At 46.5% G+C, this 15838-nt stretch overlaps 1 protein-coding gene across 2 annotated transcripts in view; it reads left to right on the forward strand.

The window, feature by feature from the left end:
- Window positions 1-15838, forward strand: part of Gpt2 (glutamic--pyruvic transaminase 2) — a 37346-nt gene that overhangs the window by 7926 nt on the left and 13582 nt on the right. For both annotated transcript variants that reach the window (XM_027939067.2, XM_071605232.1), the window contains 5 exons: window positions 1251-1340; window positions 3810-3918; window positions 9221-9354; window positions 11545-11788; window positions 15591-15670. In XM_027939067.2, coding sequence (XP_027794868.1) covers window positions 1251-1340; window positions 3810-3918; window positions 9221-9354; window positions 11545-11788; window positions 15591-15670 — 657 coding nt within the window. The remainder of the gene's footprint in view (window positions 1-1250; window positions 1341-3809; window positions 3919-9220; window positions 9355-11544; window positions 11789-15590; window positions 15671-15838) is intronic.

Genomic DNA, 15838 nt, shown 5'->3' on the forward strand with positions numbered 1-15838 from the left:
GACCCTCATGATCTTGTTCCTGAGCCAGCTTTATAAGATGATAATATGTATACTCTGCCAAGTGCTTTCCTACTGTTTATCTCAGATTATCCTTTCAGCTGCCCTGGGAGGTCCTTGAGCCTGTAGTTGATTCCATTTCTCCCAGTAGCTAATTCCAGATTTAGCAAGGAGCTGTGTAGAATTCCCACGTTTCCACAGTCTACGTCAGACCACTTTTTCACCTTTGCAGCAACTGAGGTATTTTTCAGTCCCCTCCCCAGTGACATCCAAGTGTCTCTGAGTTCTTCTCTTTGTGATCTCTTTTCTGTGCTAAGCACATTGCTCAGGCGGTGGCTGGCCTCAATTTTGCTCTTCAATCAATCTTTCATTCCTACTGCTTTTTTTAAAAAATGAAAATTAGCCCATATTCTACATTCTGCAAAGCCAGCATTGCAAGAGAATAACCCTAAGAGTTCCTTGCTGATGAGTGTCTTCTGGGGGTGACGGTGTCCTTAGTGTCCCTGATTAGTAAGCTGTTAAAAAGGAGTTGCACTTGGGCACAGGTGCAGGTCCTTTCTCTCTCTCTGACATTTGGCATGTCCTGCTGTTAACTCCTACCTCCCTACATTTTCCCCAGAGCCACCTTTTAGACATTCCTGTGAGGTGAATCAGGCTGTGGACCTGCAGCATCTCAGGATGCCCCAGCCACCCGGGAAAGGTCTTCCTGCCTTTCCAGAAAGTGGGAAGCAGTGGAGCATAGTGGTTAAAAATGATCTTGTAATCGTACTTACTTGGGAGGCTAAGATAGAAGAATCACAAATTTGAGGACAGCTTATGCAACTTGGTGAGACCGTGTCTCAAAATAAAAAATATTAAAAAGGGCTAGGGATGAAGCTTAGTGGTAGAATGCTTGAATACCATGCATGACACCCTGGGTTCAATCCCCAGTAATATACACACTCAAACAATGATCTTGGGTTCAAGTCCTCATACTTATATTTAATATGTCAATTATGTAACATTGGGCAAGTTTCTTAGCCTTTTGGAGCCTCAATTTCCTTATCCGTAAAATGAGATTAATGTTAGTTCTTCCTTATATGGTTGTTGTGTAGATTAAATGAAACCAGGAGTGTCAAGGACTTGGTACCATGCCTGACACTTGGTAAGACTGAAAATAGGACTGCGTATTAATATTCTGTGGGAACACTGGTTGTCCTCAGGAATCCAGCCTCTGAGAATCTTTAACCACCTGTTGCCTTCTCTCTACTCAGGGTATCAAAAAACCATTCACTGAGGTCATCAGAGCCAACATCGGGGATGCCCAGGCTATGGGCCAGCAGCCAATCACCTTTCTCCGACAGGTGAGCCAGCCCGTGGGAGCAGAGGCTACTGGGAGATTGGGGACCTGGAGGCTGGGAGGGGCTGGCATGGGCTTGTAGGAACAGCCACTGTCTCCTTGTCCATCAGCCTTCTCGGGACACAGTAAGGCACAGAATCTTTCAGGTGCCATTGAAGTGGCAGCCCCTTCCATTCCCTGATGCCCCTGTTCTCTCCCTTAGTTCCTCCCCTTCCAAGGTTGTCAAAAATTCCTAAACCTATTTTGGGGTTACTCTGGTATAAGAAACTTCCAGGAAGACTCATCCATAGTGCATGTTCCTGGATGCTGAGGTAGGAGCCTGGTTGGTGAGAGCATCTGTGGGTTAGGCAGCAGCTGGGCAGAGAGGTGGTGTGTGAGGATGAAGATGCGACCTCCAGAGTAAGGCATCTCCCGTTTGAGTGTTGACTCTGCTACTTACCAGCTTTTCTACAGTAAAGTGAAAATCACTTTTCTGTCTGGTAAGTGCCTTCTCCAAATTCAGCCTTGCCACTGGCCACAGCAGGGCCAGCCTTTTCTGCGTGGTGCTGGCTGCCTCCAGCCATCACCTTATCTCCTCTGATCTTCATAAGTGCCCCTGGGAGGATGGCAGACTCTGCCCATTGTGTAAAGGAAGAAAAGCTGGATTCCAAGAAGATGGGAAGTCACCTGGCTGGTGTCAGAGCAGTGCCCGGGAGGACTGCTGGAGGCCTCGATGAGGTGATGAGTATAAATGACTCTCTCTAGCCCAGCAGGAGAATGCAGGCCATGGCAGCCATTGTTGCCTGCTGCTCCCTGGCTGCCTTTGATGTGAGCCAGAGGAGGCGGGTCTGAATGTTTCAGTTTGAGACTTTACCACAACCATGTCACAAACCAAAATTGTGGGATTGGTGGACTAGAAAGGGAGAAATCAGGGTGGGAGAATGCCACAGGGCAGTCTGAATAGCGGTGGGACACCCAACTGTGGAAAGCTTTCTGTGGGGCAAGGAGAGCCTGTTTTGAACCAAAATATAGTTTTTGCATGTGGTTAGGTTTCACAATCTGGGCAGGCAAGGAAGTTGAGCATCAGGCACCCCAGTTCCCTTTTACCTACCTGTATCTCTGACTATAGGGTGGCACAGAGGAGGAGCAACCCCAACTACTCTTCAGGGCAGAAAGCTGTCGGGAGGAGGGGGTTTCCCAGCCTGCAGCCCCTGAGGGAGTAGACAGAGTGTAATGGGGAAGAGAACAAGGCTGGCACTTGTTCTCTTCCCTATTACATTATAGGACCATGTCATATGGTCACCGCTGCTGACCCTCAGATATCAGAGTCCCAGCTGCCTGTGGATATCAGAGTCCCCAGGCCGGGCCCAGGATGGGGAAATGGATCATACCAAACAGGAAAGGGAGGAGTCAAAACAGTTGCTCTGCCAGAGAAATGCAGGCAGAAAGAGGGCAAAGGCCCCTCCCTGGTTGTCCTGAAAGTATGGACTTTGGAGGGAAGGACCAAAAGTAGCCTCTCCGCAGAGGTTCCCCACATAGCACCTATAGCTCAGGTCATAAACAGGTTCCAAAGCAGGACTTAGCCTTTACTGGCTTGGTAGTTGCGTCCCCAAATCCAGCCCTGCCACTGGCCACAGCAGGTCCAGCCTCTCCTACAGGGCACTGGCTACCTCCAGCCTTTATGTGTATCTTCTGATCTTCAGAAGTGCTCCTGGGAGAAGGGCAGGCCAGGTCATTGCCCATTGTGTAGAGGAAGAAAAGCCCAGCTCTAAGAAGCCAGGCAGTCACCTGGCTGGTGTCAGATCCCTGCCTTAGTGGACCTGGCTCACCTCCTAAGCTGCCAGCTTAGACTTGCCCAGTGAGCTGGGGTTTACTGTACTTTTGCACACATGTCCTTGCTTAATCCTCTTAATTTTTGAGTTTAGAGTGATTTTCTGTTACAGAGATGAGAAAACTATCCTGTTTTCAGATGTTGAAAGGGGGTGAAGGGAGGAGGGCCCAGGGAAGAGGGCCAGGGTGTGGAAAGGAGCTTGGCTAAAGGTACTAAGGGGGTCTTGCACCCCTGCTCCTGTCAGCTGGGCTTCACTTGCCTGCCCAATCCTGGCCCCCTGCTCAGGAGACCCCCGGTTCTTGTGACCTTGTATGTGCCCACTGCATGTGACCTTGTATGCCCACTGTCCCAGTTATGGACAAGTTGAGGCTAGGGGCCTTGAAGCAGGCCTCACTCTTTTCCTCAGCTCTTCTTCTGGCTGTTCCTTCTTGGACTCCCAAACTCAAATCATGCTGCCTCCTGGCTCTCAGCATGTCTCTTCAGCTGCAAAATCCAGTGTTCTCCTCCCCACCCACCCCCAAACCCACAGACTGAGCCCTCATAGGAAACCTTGTCCCCTGGAGTTGTCATCTTCCCAGCATCCCCTGCCCAGCTCCTTTGTGCCTTTCCTGGGGATCTGGGGTGGGAGTGCTGGGAGCTTAGTCTGCATCCTTATTCTCCTAGGTGATGGCGTTGTGTACCTACCCAAACCTGTTGAACAGCCCCAGCTTCCCAGAAGATGCTAAGAAGCGAGCCCGGCGAATCCTACAGGCTTGTGGCGGGAATAGCCTGGGTAAGGCCTCAACTCATTAGGTCCCCAAGGGTGTGAAATGAATGAGGGGTTATGCATGTGAGTGTGTGAATGTGTGGGGTGGCTGACCTGTAGTGTGCATGCAGAAAAAAAAGATGTTCTCCCCATCTGTGCTCTTAGCCTCTTGTTGACTAAGTTGACAGTATAAATATTGTCTTGGTGGATGGGGGTAGTCCGGGTGCAAGTGCCTGTATTTTGCTGGATTTGGGTTTTACACCTAGGAGCCAGTTTTAACAGCTGGGCCTTTTTTTCAGCAAGAGCAGAAGGTTTGACGCATTGATCAGCAGGCTAAGTTGAAATGCAGTGCCCAGCTTTGCTCAGCATTCCTCCTTCTCTGTGGCCCCCAGCCAGAGATGTCCCTCCCTGTATCTTATGGAAGGTGGCTGCCAGTTGCTAGGAAAGGGAAACGCCCTGAGATCCCTCTGGCCCCCTTTTTTTGTGGCTTCCTTCAGTCTGACAGTACCCATTACCCCTCCCATTTCACTGTGTTGCTGTCACCCTGGTCTTTACTTTGTTAAGAGCCCAGGCCCAACTGTCTGCCTCCTCAGAGAACACCAGGCACCAGGGGGCTCCATGGAAGGAGGTCCTGGAATTTGGCCCTTGTAGATGTGAAAATGATATTCTCTCCTGCTGAGATGGATTTCCAGCCCCTAGGCCTCTGACTCTTTGTTCTCTCATTTTCTTGCTTCTATTTATTTTTGCCCTGTTCCTTCCCTCAGCATGGGGAATTCAGCTTCTCTTGCCTGAGGAAACCAGTGGTTTTTGAAGCTTTCTTAGGAAGTGTGCCCTAATGTCCTGAGGCCTGGAGCTAAGAGGAGGGATTTTTGTGGTTTGCTCAGCCACAGATCACCCCCACTGGGATCAGCCTCTTTGTCTCTCCCCCTACCTTTTTCCATTTTATCCCTAAAATTGAAGGCCTTGTTCTTACCTTCCTAACTGCAGTCATCCCACTAGCTCTGTCTGAATCTGGGCAAGGTTCTTGTGGTGTCCCTCGCAGGAAAGAGCTAGCACCCCTTGCTTCCCTGCCTGCCAGCCTAGACAGGATGTGAGCCAGTGCCTTATGTTCCAGAGCCTAAACCACAGGCTGGCAGAAAGAGTCCGTAGTGCAGAGGCTCATCCACTGGTTCCTCTTGTTCCTGCACATTCTGCCCAGCCTAGAGGACAAAGGCGTTTGTCAAAGACCCCTATGGCCATTGGGTGTCATGGTGCACACCTATAATCCCAACTACTTGGGAGACTAAGGCAGGATGATTACAAGCTTGGCAGCGGGGCAACTTAGGATACCCTATCTCAAAATAAAAAAAACAAAAAGGGCTGGGGATATAACTCAGTGGTAGAGCACCCCTATACCCCCCCGCCAAAAAAAAATTAAAAATAAATAAAGAAAAGAAAAACCACGGAAGCCCCAGAAGAGAGGTGAGGCAAGGCAGGGTTTGCCTGATGTGCATGATGTGAATGTTAGGGGAAGGGTGGGAAGGTCCTTGTTCCAATAGATTTTTGCAACTCTGTATCAGCCAGAGCTGGGGGCAGGGGGAGTGGGGAGTGGGTTGGGTGACTGTCTCTGTGGAAGCCCCATCTTGGGGTGTTACAAGAGACCAGTTGACCTTTGATGTTTTTGTGACCTGTACTGAGTTCTGTCTCAGGAGCTTGGGAGCACAAAGGAGATGTGCCTGAGCCTCTCTCCTCATCCTTGAGCTAGGAAGGGCTTTGTCCCCACCTAGGCTTATGATGAAAGTTGATATGTATGATGAAATCCCTTCTTAGGGGGCACTACCAGGCCCTGCCTATCACAGGGCGGCTGGCACTGTGGTCCTTCCTGTGACAGGGCTGTGAAGGTATCACTCTGTCAGCTAAGCCTTGTGTATCCTGAGCGGTTTCCTGCCCATGGACATAAAAGGAAATGGAACATGTCACTGTTTCCCCAGGGCCACCCTGACCCAAGTGTTGACTGTTATTTATTACATGAGATCTTGAAGCTCACCCAGGTCATATTTTTATCATGCCCTTTCAAATTGTTTCTAACAACAACTGAGGGTGTTAGCATGCTCCTGTACTCAGTACTTGGGAACCTGAGGCAAGAGGATCCTTTGTGTGTAGGAGTTCAGTCTGGGCAGCATAGTGAGACCCCCATCTCTCTCCTTTCTTTTTTTTTTTTTTAAACTAGGGTTTATTATTGTCGGTTTGACAAGTAATTCAGTTCTCAGGTTGTGTGTGGATACTAACCCAGTAAGTCCCAAATTTTCAATTCTGTAAATGTAATAAATGTAGGTGTTCCTATAAATGAGTTAAATAGAATTGAGGTTAAAACCTACACACCATCTAAGGGAAAGGGGATCTATGTGCCCTTGTTCAGCCCCTCCCTGCACACACACCATTACCAGGCACTGTTCCAGACACTCACAGTGGTGAACAAGGTAGGTGTATTTTCTACACTCATGAAGCTCACTATCAGATTTGGGAAAAACAAACATTAAAAATATTCATATGAGCCAGGCACAGTGGTGCATACCTGTAGTCCCAGCAACTGGGGAGGCTAGAAGCAAGAGGATCTCAAATTCAAGACCATCCTGGGCAACTTAGACCCTGTATCAAAATAGAAAGGGCCGGGGATTTAGCTTAATGGTAGAGCACCCTTAGGTTCAATCCCCAGTACTTAAAAAATCAATCAATTATATGAATATATAATTCTCAGCTTTCATGGCTCATTGGAGAAAGGGCAGAGAGTTGTAGGATTATATCAAGGGATTCTAATGTAGAGGGAGGGCTTAAAAGGAGAAAGTGGCATTCAAGCTCATGTGGAAGATAAATGAAAGATAACTCACAGATGCAAACCAGACAAGGAATAGCAAGTGCAAAGGCCCTGAGGGTTGGAACAGAGTGTGATCTAGTGAAAGGGTCTGGGTATGGCAGTATTCGCTGAGGTGGGGAGATTGGCAGGGGCAATGGTGCTGGTTTGTAGACTGTAGGAGTAGGTTGGCCATTATTCAGGGCAGTGAGTCCTAAGCAGAGCATTAATAGGATGCGTTCCACCAGTGGGCTAGGTGTTCTAGGGGAGATGCAAGACTTCTTTGGTATAAAGTAACTGGAGAAATTCCAATTCAGGAGATAGGCTGGGAGTGGGGTGGGACTTTAGGGCCAACTAGAAATGAACCTTGAAGGATCAGTGTGGTTTGGAGAATAACAGAAGACATAAGGCGAAAAAGAAACCCAGGAGTCTCCTTGGAACAATGGAAGGTCTGTGACCTGAAGAAGCAGAGAGCTTGCCAATGAGTGAAGGCTTGAGAATTCAAGGAAGCGGCTGGGCTTAGAGATAGGAAGAAGGAGATACCTGACTGGTGGGGATGGCCAGATCCATGGAACGGAAGGTTGGGGGGCCACAGGGGGGTGGGATTGAAAGAAAACAGAGGGAAAGAGGGATCCCTGGAAGATGTCTTGAGTATGGAAGCTCAGAAATATCAAATGAGTTACCCAGGGAACGCAGGGTTCTCTAATACCAAAATTCATACACATACCCTTTTATTTTTTTTTTTTAATTTTTTAAAGATTTATTTTTTAGTTGTAGTTGGACAAAATACCCTTTTTTATTTAATTTTATGTGGTGCTGAGGATTGAACCCAGGGCCTTGCAATTGCTAGGTGAGCACTCTACCGCTGAGTCACAACCCCAGTCCCCAACACCCCCTTTTTAGTTTATAAAATATTTCAAATTTCGTAGAATACCAAAATAACATAACAAAGTGCCCTACACTATCACCACCCAGAGTTGATGCATGTTAATGTTTGTCACTTAGCATCTTAGGTATTGGTTCAGCCCCCTCATTTTACATCTTGTCAGATGGGGAAAATGTGAGCCCAAAGCTGTACAGAGAGGCTGAGGCAGAGCCAGAGCCAGAGCTAGTGCTAGTGCTCTTTGAGAGCATTTAACTGTGTTCCTCCTGGTTGCCAGGACTGGACTGATACATGCTGCAGCTCCAGAGAAGACTGCTACTTCCCAGTGCCCCATCCTGCCTCCTGGTGGATGGTTTTGCAATAATCATACAGAGAATAAGTTGGTTTTCTTTAAATATGATACGAAATTCAGAAGAGGTGTACACATACACAATAAAAAACCCACCTCCCACTTATGACCTTCAGGTCCTGATGCACTTAGAAAATTCACCATTCACCTCACCAGTTTGAGTCTTCTTCCAGAGAGATTGTGTATATGGAAGAAATCTGTAGATTTCCAACTTCTTTTAAAAACCATAATAATCTTGGGGCTGAGGATGTGGCTTAAGTGGTAGTGCGTTCGCCTACCATGCGTGAATCAAACCCAGTGCTTCATTAAAAAAAAAAAAAAATTGTGTCCACCTAAAACTAAAAAATAAATATTAAAAAAAACCCATAATGATCTGACATTTAAAAAAAAAAAAAAAGATCTAGGGCTAGAGATATGGCTCAGGGATAGAGCAGTTGCCTATTGTTTGAGGCCCCATATTCCATCCTGGCACACCACACACACCAAACCAAACCAAACAACCCTTATGTGGAGCTATAATGATCAGTTAGTAAAATGCACCCATATTAATGTTCAGCTTGAATAATTTTTACATACACCTTTGTAATTCCCCACCCAGATCAAAAACTCAAGAAGGCTTCATTTTACTTCTTTCTGGTCAGAACCTCTCACACCTGGAGAGTAGTTACCACTGTTCTTACTTCTGGCACCATAATTAGTTTTACCTGGTTTTAAACTTAATGTAATAAATACCTGACTTTAGATTCCAAATGAAAGCCTAAGGATATTCTTGATATGGAGTGGAGTCTGGGATATGGCTGGCAGCCCCAGGGATCTGTGGTTGGTCAGGGCTCTGGGCTGTTTTGCAGCGTAAGTGTTGACCCATTCTCTTAAGTTATGTGGAACCATGTGTGGGCACCTATCATAAAAGCATAGAAAAATGCCAAGATCTAATGGCTACATTTACCTGTAGAACATGTGTCAATCACAGGAGGGTGGGTTAAAGAGGTATGGGAACAATTTAGCGGGTGAGGAGCCAGGTCCTGGAATAATATTTAACATATAGTAGGTGCTTAGAAAATATTGGATGATAGATGGATGGTGCAAGCCCAGGTAAGTGGTTAAGCAGCTTATCATAATTCCAGAGCCTAGAACAATGGGAGTTGGCTCCTACCTGAGACAACCCCTCCAACCATTCTTCCCCCCCAGTTTATTAATTATATGCATGTCACCCTGATTCTGGGAGCCAGACATCCCTCTAGTTGCTATTTTGCTTGCTGTCTTACAGGCTCTTACAGTGCTAGCCAGGGTGTCAACTGCATCCGAGAAGATGTGGCTGCCTACATCACCAGGAGGGATGGCGGTGTGCCTGCAGACCCAGACAACATTTACCTGACCACTGGAGCGAGCGACGGCATTTCTGTATGTGTGAGGGTAGCTCGTTTTTACCCAGTGTTTACCCACATGAAGAACAGCCTTGCATGTGGGGGCCTAGTGTTTGAACTGATTAGCAAAGAACAGGCCTGGTAGGGAGGGCAGGCCACTCCTTGGTCCCCCTGTCCTGGTGGACTGCAGTCTTTTCCACTTTTAGTCTCTATCAGCCTGGGTACAACTGCAGCCTCAGTTTCCTTCCAGGGTACACACCAATAGGTTCTTTCAGCTGAAGAGGAGCAGTGGGGCACTTGAGGGTGCCTATTGGCCTTTTCATCACTTGGCACCGACTGGTGTCCTCCTCTGCCAGATGCTGGGAAGACCTTAAGGAGACAAACACATCATGTGGCCTCTGTCCACACACTTGGGCTGGAGCAGACCAGTATTAACCTCTCATAAATAAAAGTCATATCACAAGTTTTCAGTTTCTCTTCTACAGTGAAGAGAAGGACAGAGTCCTATAGGAGGAAGCAGCAGGGACTCTGGCCTGGTGTGACAGGGTCAGGAAGGCTTCTCCAAGGAAAGCTGAAGGATACACAGGGGTGAATTGGGGAGGCAGGAGAAGGGGTGTGTTCTGAGCTGAAGGTCAGCATATGCCTTGAGTGGCGGTCTGCTCAGTGTTTGGAGATGGAGTCTAGGTGGACGCATGCACACAGTGAGGAACAGAGTTACCAGAAATATGGCCTGGGGAGACATGGTGGCTAAGTTCAGGGGGCTCTTAGAGGCTACCCTGAGGATTTAGGTCACTGGTCTAAGAACAGCAGGGGCCCACTGAAGCAGGACGGGCACATAATTCAATAAATATTCCTGAATTTAAGCCTTGGCTGAGAGGAGCTTAGTAGATGTGAGGAAACATTTAGGAGGTGAGAGAAGAGGTGACTCAGACTGGAGAGTCAGCCATAGATTGGGGGTGGGGCAGGGGGGTGATGGTATCAATGGATACTTGGCTGGAGGAGTCCAGAATTCTGGATTTGAAGTACTGGTGATGTTCGTTTTGTGTGTATGTGTGGTGCTGGGGCTCTAACCCAGGTCTCGCTCTGCCAGGCAAGTGCCCTACACTGAACTACTCAGCCCTGGACTCTTGCTTAGCCTCTTCCTCCAGGGCCTGTCTTGGTTCCAGTGAGGTCACTCACCCGTTTTCCACATTCAGGGAGCAGCATGCTCTTTGACCCTTTTTCTTATCAGGGTTATCTTAGTCTCCTGACCTCAGGGCTTTTGTTTAATGTTTGTTGAACGTTTTATTCCTTTCCTAAAACCTTTCAAATAAATGCTGGATTCCTGGAGCCATGAGGAAACAGGCCCAGAGACATCAAGTGTTCTGCCTGCTTTGAATCAGTTCTTGTGACATCTGAGATTCTGATGTTGAAGCTCCAGCCCCCAACCACACAGTATCTTCCATTATCTTCTGCTGCCATAGACCCTCTCCATTCCCAGAGAAGCCCAGAGATCCTGGAGGAGAGGAGGCATTCTTACAGCAAAAAAGGAACTGCACCAAGTATAAGGTGGAGACTCTCCCCACAGATGGTTTTGGCTTATTCAGTGAATTATTGTCACTTCCCCCAACAACCCACTGAATTCCCACGGCCTGGTTCTTCAAGAATCCTGCAAAGATGCATCTTGCTCAACCTTGAAAACAGGTTGGCGCGCCACCTGGTGGCAGTAGATGTGATTTTATTCCATTTCAACAGCCCCTGTTTGGGGGTCTTATTATTAAGACAGATTCTAAATTAGAGCTACAGGGATGGGGTCAGAATAATTCTGAGATAGGGTCATTTTGGGATATATTTTAGAAGTACTAAACATTCTAACAAGAATTGAGGTTTTCTTTTTATTTGTTTTCTTTTTTGGTGCTGCGGGGGCTTGAACCTAGGGCCTCATAAATGCTAGGCAAGTGCTCTTCTACTGAGCCATACCCCCAGCTCTTGAGTCTTTAACTGTATGCCATATGTTGTACTAAGAACTTTGAAGCATTCTAATTTGCTTACTCCTATGGCAGCCCTCATTTCATACCTAAGGAAACTGAGCCTCAGGAAGTGAAGCAACTTGCACGGGCTCGCACTGGAAATGACAGAGGGGCCACTGTAAAAGGCTGGGGCCGGGGCTTATCTGGTTTGTCTGCTCAACAGCTCTCAAAGAGTGGAGAATGGTGGGGAACCTCTTTTTGTGGCTTTGTGGTTGTAGACAATCCTGAAGATCCTCGTCTCTGGGGGTGGCAAGTCACGGACTGGTGTGATGATCCCCATCCCACAGTATCCCCTCTACTCAGCGGTCATCTCTGAGCTCGATGCCATCCAGGTGAACTACTACCTGGATGAGGAGAACTGCTGGGCCCTGAATGTGAACGAGCTTCGGCGAGCAGTGCGGGAGGCCAAAGACCACTGTGACCCCAAGGTGCTCTGCATCATCAACCCCGGGAACCCCACAGGTCTGCACTTAACTTCCTTGACAGTTTCTTAGGGGTAGGGGTGACTGCTCTACTGGAGATTTTCAAAATAAAGGGTTAAGAAATAATGCAGAGTCCTCCCTGCTCTCAGTTTCCCAGTCCAATTCCAGATTTCCTAATGTAAAGCCATAAGATTTGCCTCAGGCTGCCTTAAGAGGTGAGCAAATGCAGGCATTTTCTTGGGCAGGGTTGTGTATTAGTAAGACCAGTTTTTTTTTTCTTCCTGTTCTCCTTGTATTTGTGAAGACTCATATCCTTGAGATTATTCACTCACTATCCATCACCATGAGTCCTAGGCCTCATTTTACCTTCTCTCCCACTTGTTTCCTGAACTGGTTTTCAGAATGCTGATGCATGCATTTTTTGTTTTCTTTGATGCAGCATTGCTATGCACCTTGAAGCCTGAAGGAGGAAATGCCATATTAAAAACAAAAAGAGCCTATTTTTAGAAGTTGAAAAGCACCCCCAATTTTGCATATTTTTCTTTAAGAAAAAAAAATACACACAGTCCTGCCTGTTTTGATTTTTCTGGGTTGCTGGCTTCATATGCCTTGATGCTATTTGGATGCAGAGAACAAGGGCTCCTCTCTCCTCCTTTGTTGAGAGAAGTTGGGTTGGGGCCAAAATGTGTTGGAGTTGATTGTGGAATCTGCTTCTCGGGAACATCAAATGATGCTTCAATCAGCTGAAAGCACCACTTGAATTCCTGAATGCAGAAAATGGGTGCAGCTGGTGTTAATACTGGTTTATTTACCCCAATGCCTTGAGTGGAAGGATAAAGATTCTAACTGTGGTGGAGTAGGAAATTGACACAGAGCTGGGTTCCCAATCAGATTGTACATTAGAATCACAAAAGGGAGTTTTGAAAAAAATTTCAAAGTCTGTACTCCAGATTCTCTGAGGGTGAGGCCTAGGCATCAATATTCAGTGCAGCAAATGAGAACCACTTCCTTAGAACAGTGGTTCTCAAACTTTAACTTGTTAAATATAGATTGTGGGCCCTGCTCTTAGAGACTTTCTTGTAATTGGAATTGAATGTGCCCTGGGTATTTCGTTTCTAACAAGTTCCCAGGTGACAGACACTTCTGCTGGTCCCAGGACCACACTTGCAATAGAAGTCCTACAACATCTTAGGAAGGACTGTATTCCTAGTCTGCATTAGAACCAGTTTCTTTCTTCGCCAGGAGTTTACATAAATCTTTTCACTTAGCCGTCTGGGAAGAAGTAATGGCACCAGAGACTTTCCTGTTCTAAGTAAAAGTGTTCTATGACTGTGCATTAATATAAATATTCTTATACAGTAATTTTATGAGTGGCAGTCTCTGGTTTTGTGCTCTGAGGCCATGTGTGAAAATCATTCAGCTGTTAGAAGAGGGATGATGGAAAGTAGAAACTCACCTGGGGTGACCATGTATCTTGTCTGGACCACACACTGTGGCCATTTTGGCTAAGAGGTGTCAAAATGGACCGGAGCATTAAGCCAGGGCTCTTTTGGTTTCAAAGACTGAAGGAATTAGATTGTCTGGGGTAAAGTAGTACACCTTAACTGGTGTCATTGTCAGAAGAATCTCCATCCATTTCTCAGCTCTGCTTTTCCCTGGATTGGATTCCTTCTCAGGGATGATCCATTCTTGGAGGGACCTTCAGCAGCTCCAGCCATTGCCCATTGGCTGAGCAACCTTATTGGAGAGCTTCTCCCTAGTTTCACCAAAAGTCTTAGGGCAGATTGTTTGTGGCCTAAGTTGGGTCAACCGCCCTTTCCTGAACCACTTAAATCATTGAAACTCTTCTCCAGGTCTCTGTCCACGACCCATGCTGGAGGTCCCCATAGGACACTCATGATCTGTTACTCAAAGCAGTGAAGGGTGCTCAGAAGACAAAGCAATAGATATTCCCATGATCGTGGGAAATTCCTTCCAGCCAGACTCTGGTGAGAGACACTTGGGAGCCCCTCTCTAGCCTTTGGGGCCTGTATCAAAGCCATATATCCTGTATCTTCCATCTGGGCACAATTGTGCCCTGACCCTTCGAAAGCCATGTAAGGCTTTTCTTCACCACTGTTCATGAGTTTGTCCCTTCAGTGGCTCGGTGGGTCTGCTCTATGTGACTGCTGTGTCCCAGGCACTGGTGAGACATAAGTTATGTCCTATTCTCAAGTTTACATTATGTACATCAGTGGAATTATTTGCATCCATTGGATCTCATTTCCTCTGCCAGGTTGAAGGCTTTTGAGACTTTGGTCCTTCCTTAGTTTGTCTCTGTGTTCCATTTAGCATTTAATGAACATGTTTTTGCACATTCTGGAGCTCAAATCCTTGCTTACATTCTAATAGGATATAGTTATGGGATCACAGGTGTGAGAGGGAAGACTAGGAGGGTTTGCAGGCAGGTTCTGCCCTTAAGGTAGACATTGCCGTCTCTGTGAGGATAGTGGCTGTTTCCTTATAGAAACCAGGGCCTGCCACTCAACTGGAATCCCAGAGCCCTGTGCTTGCTTGATATGAAGCCCAGTGGGCACTTGGTTGGCAGGAGAAAAAACAGTTCCTTAATAAAGAAATTAGTTCATTGCTTAGATAGTTTAAGGCAGAAATCCTGGCTGAATCATACCATGCTTTTACAAGATAAATGTATGTACATTTTTTCCCGACCTTTTTTTTGTGTGTGTTCTTCCATAGACAAGAATATAGGCATTTTTAAAAAATAAATAACATTCTGCATACTGCTGTACATTATAATATATATGTATACACAAATAATACATATGCATGTTTACACATATATGTACACAAACATATGTATATAATACACATAGATATGTACATATATATGGTAAAGAAACATGGCCTTTTAAAAGAAATTGACAAGCCTGATTAGAGTGGTGCTGCTTGAGATGATATTGTGAGCACCTCTGACATTTCCAGTGCACCCTCAAAGTAGGTCTCAGAAAATACTGGGGGAAGGTCTCATTTTTACCTTCTTGTCTTTGTTCCTTTTCCCACCTCTGCGGCATTTTCTGTGACTTGCTGTATTGCTGTCTTTCATTTGCACTCATGTTTCTAGAATGGATGGTGGTTGTTTTCTTTGTTAGTTTTGAGTCAGTTCCCTGAAGGAGGAGAGACTGAGCCATGGAAAACTGCAGAGTGCTGTTATCATAGTCTTTAGCAACGCCTAGCTCGCCAGGAACAGCTGACAGGAGATTCCAAAGCTGTTGCCCAGACTCATTCATTCAGCATTTAATCTGCAAATATTTGTTGAACACCTGTTGAGTGTCAGCTTTGAGGATAGTGATGAACCGGGATAGACTCTGTCTCTGCCTTGTGAAGCTTGTAGGTGCCTTTCTGGGGAGAAGGTGTTTACAGAAGTTGTAAGCACCCCCAATTCTGCTCTGCTAACTCTTACCTAATTACCATATCAGGGTGCATATGGGAGACCAGGAAGTGAGCTGACAGATTTAACTTTGAGTTTTATTTTCCTGTATTTCATGATACTTCCCTATCTTCCTGTGCTCCAGAACAGACAAATAAACATTTCATGCAAACATACCCCACAAGAAGTGGAGTGTGAAACCCTACTCCCTCCACATAACTGGTTTCAGTGAGTCAGACAGAGAGGCCAACCCTCTGTGCATCCCTGGAGGTTGAGTACACCATCATGGATAGCAACTAGAAGGGTGATCTCTTGAGGCAACATAGGACACCCGAGTGATTCGGGGTGGGATTCTGACCTGGGGACCATTTAAACAGCATTACAACCTACATTTTGGTTTTCTTGGGGATTTTTATAGGCCAGGTACAAAGCAGAAAGTGCATAGAAGATGTGATTCACTTTGCCTGGGAAGAGAAGCTCTTTCTCCTGGCTGATGAGGTAAGAGCAGTCCCAGCTGCCCTCTCAGAGAGGGGTGGGGGTGAGCTTTCTCTTCTAGGGTGGGATTCAGGCATGAATGTTTTATAGCCAGAGAGAACTTTCTAGGTTTTGGAGAATTGATTCTGGTCAACAGTAAGGATGTTCATTCTTACAGCCTATGAGTCTGTG

This window comes from Marmota flaviventris, chromosome 18 (assembly GCF_047511675.1).
Source record: "Marmota flaviventris isolate mMarFla1 chromosome 18, mMarFla1.hap1, whole genome shotgun sequence".
Classification (NCBI taxonomy): domain Eukaryota; kingdom Metazoa; phylum Chordata; class Mammalia; order Rodentia; family Sciuridae; genus Marmota; species Marmota flaviventris.